The sequence below is a fragment of the Medicago sativa genome, chromosome 7, assembly GCF_051527215.1.
Source record: "Medicago sativa cultivar Bolivia chromosome 7, Bolivia_mono, whole genome shotgun sequence".
NCBI lineage: Eukaryota > Viridiplantae > Streptophyta > Magnoliopsida > Fabales > Fabaceae > Medicago > Medicago sativa.
In genome coordinates this window covers 102,955,818-102,961,817 of record NC_140755.1, presented here as the reverse complement: position 1 = coordinate 102,961,817, position 6,000 = coordinate 102,955,818, and the positions used below count along the sequence as shown (strand labels likewise).

At 33.7% G+C, this 6,000-nt stretch overlaps 1 protein-coding gene across 1 annotated transcript; it reads right to left on the bottom strand.

The window, feature by feature from the left end:
• Positions 1-4,433: 4,433 nt before the first annotated feature.
• Positions 4,434-5,492, bottom strand: PR4 (pathogenesis-related 4). Its single transcript, XM_085730158.1, has 2 exons — positions 5,072-5,492; positions 4,434-4,883 (listed from the first exon to the last, which is right to left on the bottom strand). The coding sequence occupies exons 1-2, from the start codon at positions 5,471-5,473 to the stop codon at positions 4,665-4,667; spliced, it is 621 nt and encodes a 206-aa protein (XP_085586284.1). The 5' UTR covers positions 5,474-5,492; the 3' UTR covers positions 4,434-4,664.
• Between the last annotated feature and the right edge of the window lie 508 nt (positions 5,493-6,000).

The window sequence follows — 6,000 nt, the reverse complement described above, 5'->3', positions numbered from 1 at the left end:
TAGATAGTTGTTGGTGGTCGAGCGCGGTGGGTGCTGGTTTTGGGTTGCTGGCCTGTGTCAGTGTGGCTGTTGGGTCTGTCTGTGTGCTGTTCGGTCCAGGAGGGGCTGCAGGGTGTTTTTGGTTGCTGGTACGTTGGGTTTGGGAGGCTTTTGTAGTGCTGTTTGCTTCTGTTTCAGCGTCTGTTTGTGTGCTGTTTGTAGCAGGCAGTTCGATTTTGAGGTTTGCTGCATCCTGGGTGTTTGTTTTCTCTGTTTGTGGTGTGTTTTTTGGGTGCTTCTGTTGTGCTATTGCTGCCAGCGCTAGGAGGTTTCTGTTGTGGTTGGTTGCAGCTGTCTGGGGGTTGCTTTTGGGTGTTGACGCAGGGGTATGCACGTGGTTCGTCAATTGTATATTTTTGCGTCATTACTCTTTGTTTTGTTTCTTTTCTATTGGGTGGTTTTTAAAGGGGTTTTTGTTCGAGCCTGGTGATTGATTGACAACCGATTTCCCCTTAATTGTATTTTTTTTTCTCCACCCGAGCTTGTTAGTGCTTCTCGCACGGGCTTGTCGGTTAATAATATTTTTGCCGTTCAAAAAAAAAAAAAGTTTATAGTTTATAATTTTGTTCGTAGGTTTTATAGTTTAAAATGGATAGAAAGAAACATATTTTTTTTTGTTACGTTATAAAACTTAAATGAATAAAAGTTTAAAATAAAACTTTAGTGGAAAATAATTAATTTAATAATAATAATATATAAAATATATATTAAATTACTAAATTTTATGTTTCTAAATATTTTGTAAAACAATGTATTTTAAATATCAATTGTTGTCGATTTTATTATGTCCTTTTACGTTTATTAGTTAGTTGAACCGCTAATTTTACCAAACACTTCAATTACGAAACTTGTAAGGGGGTGTTAATATACTGTTTTCATTTGGGCTTCATAAAGTTTGCTTCCAATCAAATAGGCCCATAACTATATAAATTGTTGGCCCATGCGCTAGTTAACTTGCACAAGTGTAAGTTTATGCGCAAGTTAAGTGGCGCAAGGATACTTTTTCAAATTATTTTTATTAACTTATTCGAAATTATTTTGTTTATTTTAACTTTATTCAAATTATGTTATTTTCTTAACTTTATTAACTTTATTCAAAATTATTTTATTAACTTTATTTTGAAATTATTTTGTTTACATTAATCTAAATTATTTTCTTAATTTTATTCTAAATTATTGATTCAATATTATTCTTTATATTAATACAAATATAAATAAAGGTAAATACAATACAAATATAAATAAAGGTAAATACAACAAATATAAAACAAAGGAACAAAATTGAGGCATAAATAATCTCTCATTTTATTAATAATTCATAAATTACCTTACAATAATTCATATGATAAAAAGTAATCTACTTATTCACTAAATCTACTTATTTTATCCTTCTTGGGGTAAAAAGTGAACAATCTTCGTGGGGTAAAATAGTGAGCAGCCTTCTTGGGGAAAATACATCATCAACCCTTGGGCTAAATTTAAAGCTGTTTTTTTTTACCACACGAAGTTCTTTTTACCCACGGTAAAAAGTTTCTGCGGTTAAAAAAACAGGTTTAAAATTATCCCAAGGGTCGATCATTTCCCTAAGTCGGCTACTCACTATTTTAGCCCGACGAAAATTGATCACCTTTTACCCCAAAGAGAATATTGAAAAGAAAAAGAAGAAAGAAGAGAAATAGAGGGAGAGAGTGATGAGGGGGAGAAAGTGAGATGGTGTGAGGAATTAGGGAAATATGTAGATGTATTTATAGGTAGAAATGGTAGTATATGTGGTAAATACCATTAATGTGGTCAAAAAACGTGTAAAATTTGGTAGAAAACGTGTGGATTGAATGTTGAAACATTGACCACAGACCAAAAAAACGTTTGTTCTTCAGTTCTGACCACCGGCCAACGTGCGTGACTTAAGTCACGCATTGCTTACAACGTGCGTGACTTAAGTCACGCATTGCTACAACACGCGTTAGTTAAGTCACGCTGCGTGACTTAACTAACACAAGGGTATATTTGGAAGCAGTGCAGGGTGCGAGTAAAAGTTGCTGGGTGGAGAGCACATTTCTTTACATTAAACTAAGATAAGATGGGGTCCGAATTTTTGAAAATTTTGTAGAACCAAAAAGTAAAGTAAGGGTTACAAGTAAAAGATTTGAACCATTGAATATTTATATTATTATATCTATGGTCAAAATACAACTTTCCCATGAAGGGAAAGTTTTAAGGTTACCCATGTTAAATGCCACCTTAAAAGCTACTTTTAAATTTCTTGGTGACCAACTTGGAAAGACCTTTTCCTTTCAAAAAAAAAAAACTTGGAAAGACCTTTTTTCGCTACAACTATAGCAATCATAGATGTCGAGCAAGAAAAAATTGTCACTATGTGTTTGGTGAATAAGAAAAGTTGTGAAGAGAGAAATAGGTAAGAGAGAGTGAGAAGAGAGAAAAAGGTGAGAAATAGAGTAGATTTGATGTATGGTTTGGAAGAAGAGAATGATAAGAGAAATAGAAAAGAGAGAGAGTAATGTAATTTTGTTCAAAGGACAAAAATACCCTTATACCAAATAAAAAGAAAACTAATTAATTTGATTAATATAAATTATTTGTTTTTTTATCAAATTAATTTAAGTTATTAGTTAAATACTTATTAACTTAAAATCAATATGTCGAAGAAAGTAATTTCATATTTTTTCTCAAATATAGTTCATTTATTTTTCAATTTTAACTTAATTAAAAAAGCAATAACTTTTGAGCTTTGGTCCTCTCTTGTAGAAAAAAAAAGCAAAAACAAATATATTTTCACATATCAACAATGAAGAAGAAAACAGTAGTAGGTCTATAGTTTACTATGCTTAACGCGGGAGCAGCAACATTCACTTTTTTATTTTATTAAGAAGTATTCAAGTTTTTGTCTTTTCTGAAGCAATGGAGGATAGGATTGGAAAACAATTAAAATTGCAACTCTCTTCCCTATTTCTTCGCATATGCGGGGAGACTAAAAAATCAGTGGGACCCACAGGTTTAAACTCTCTCTTCCCTCTTTCTCACTGTAACCAAACAAGAGAAATGTTGGACTTCTCTCCTATCTCTCTCTCTTCAATTTCTCTCTCTTGTTTTTCACCTCTGCCAAACAAAGGGTAAATCTAAAGAAGATTTTTTAGCCTACAAAAGTTTCAAAGCAGAGAAAGTACCTCAGTGATCATGTGAATATGAAGAAGCAATGGATAATCTTAATTACAAGTGAGGATTATGATAAGGTTGAGTAATTACAAGTGAGGATTATGATAAGGTTGAGTGGGATGAAGACAATGAGGTTGAAGGTTTGGGGCTTCCAGATACGACGTAGACTTATCCGTCAGGATCAAGACGTAAAACACGAGAGATAATTCATTGGTTTATTTTCTCTTTCTAATATAAGATTTTATGTTAAAAACAATTATTTGCTTTAATTGTTGTTACTCCTCATTATAATTTTAAAGGTTAAATAAATTTTTCGTCCCTAAAAAATTGGTGAATGTTTTACTTTTTTTATTAATTATTAATAAAAAAAACCCTTATTGTGAGTTAAAAAATAAATAAAAAAGAAAAATAGTTCTTTTCTTCTTCTTTGATACCTTTCACCAAACCCAGTAAGTTTTCTTCTTCGTTTAACCCATGGATCCTCACAAAGCCCATCACATGGACTTTTGTTAGTCAAAAGTTATGTTGACTTAACTTTAGGGATGAAAGCATGCAATTTATTTATATAAGGACTAAAACCAAAATTTACTAATTTTTTAGGGACGAAAACATAACATTTCCTTTTCATAATTTCAAATTGTTTTAGTCTCAACAAGTTGTTTCAGACTATTTACAGCAAAAGGTCAGCTTATCCCTGAAGTTCAAGAGCACGATAACTATTGAGGCTTGTTGCGGAAAATACGCATAATAATCACCACTTATTTTCTGTATAGCATAGCTACTGAAAAAGTGGGGACACCGACAAGAAAGAAGTCGGTTGCCGCATGAATCGGAGAAGAGAGAAATAAGTGAGTCTGGAAGAAAGAATGGAGAGAGGGGATGAGATGGAAGAGAGGGCGACAGTGGCCGAAGCTATGACTGTCGCCGGTGAGAGAAAAGAAGGAATGAAGAAAAAGAAGGGAGAGAAAGAGAGGAGAGAAGAAATACAAAGAATATTAGAGAAAGAAAGATAAAATATTTAAAAAGACATATAAACATATGGGTGTGTCGTGTATGTGTCCGTCTTTACGTGTGCAAAAAAATATCCGTAGAATGAGTAGTTAGTGATGAGAAAAAATTAAGGTGGTGGAGGCCACCGAAACTCTTCCAGAGTGAGGCCGCACCGTGATCCCACCGGAGCTCCATCACATCAGACCACTTTTATGGTTGGAATATTCTAGTCAACAATATAACAGGCAATTTTGATTCAAAGATAGACCATGTACATAGTCATAAATAGAGATCTAAGATAATGATCATGTAAATTTCATGTCTTACAGATAACATAAGTGTAGTTTAATTTATTCAGAGCACGTTCGAATACTTGTCTTTCGAAACAGAAAGAACCTTTGTTACAAACACAACCACTTATTAATTACTACAGCACTGAGGCAGAGGAAGCAGATTGGAGTTTATTGTTCAGCATCAATGATGGAGAACAGAGGATTGGTCATGTCTAGCTCATTCCCACAATCCACAAACTGATAGCTTACAATAAGATGTCCCTGTTGGTATCCTCTGCCATCTGTGTCGATTCTGTTAAACACTCCTACGTCCAAATCCAACCCTCCATTGCTGCATTGATCTACAATTCTCACTGTTTCCTGTGCTCCCGTCCCTGAATTTGTCACCTGCATCATCACATTTACATTCAACTACATCAATTCATGATCTGAATATGAAACTAAAAATCATGATTTAATAATCAATTGAACTATATATGATCTGAAGATATCACAAAGATCTCACCTATTTTTAAAACATTAGAGTAAATATAGATAAAAAGGAATAGAATTGGTTCTAATTAGTTCTTACGTACCCTGAGACACTTTCCACAAGAAGCTTGACCACGAGGTCCAACAGGGCCACAAAAAGCAGTCCAACCATACTTGCTACGCCATGAGTAAGGTTTGCTTGCATCCCAAGTTGAACAATAAGCACTTACAGCGTTTAAGTCCCATCCATGTTGCTCTGGTTGATAGTAATGATAAGTAGCACGAACATTAGAAGCACTTTCACCACCACCACTACTGCCATGACAATTACTCTGACAGTTCGGACCACAGTATTCATCTGTGGTACCACACCAACCGTATTGGCTGCAACAAAGGTTGTTTGGACATGTTTTTCCTCCAGCTTGTTTACCGCATTGTTCTGCAACTGTTGTTGCAGTCAAACACACCAATGTTAATACCGCTAGGCTTACTCCAAATTTTCCCATGTCTAATCTAATACAATTTGATATTTTCCCGTGTTTGTTTCTCTGTTTATATAGAAAAATAGGTAACCATCATTTTCCATTGACATATACCCATGTGCATGCGGCGGCTAGCTATTTGATGATGAGAGTGTGAGGCAATACTTGTGTGATTTTGGATATATATCCAATTAATTTATCGATAAATGCATGTGGGGTTATAAATATTAGATGACGGGTCTAAGAGAACTAGTAAGATATAATGGTGGCGGCTAAGAGTGTTCTATTGGTTAAGGGCCCGTTTGTATTGATTTGTTTTCGAGTTTATAAAAAAGTTAATGTAAATAAACAAGTTTTTGCGTATTATTTATAAGTTTGTTAAGATAGTTTATGAAAAAATAATTTATGAAGATACAACTTTTGTTAATGAGAACTTATAAATTAAAATAAAATTTATTTATTTACATATGGTATTTTTTTTAAGCTAAAAAATAAGTCAATCAAAATGGATCCGAAGTGCTTAATAAACCAAGTTATATGTCTAACAGGCC

Bases quoted from the DNA above. Each gene is read 5' to 3' on its own strand.
- PR4 (XM_085730158.1), bottom strand. From the start codon at position 5,473: ATGGGAAAATTTGGAGTAAGCCTAGCGGTATTAACATTGGTGTGTTTG. The intron at 4,884-5,071 runs GTACGTAAGAAC...GTGATGATGCAG, and splicing joins CTTGTGGAAAGTGTCTCAGG to GTGACAAATTCAGGGACGGG.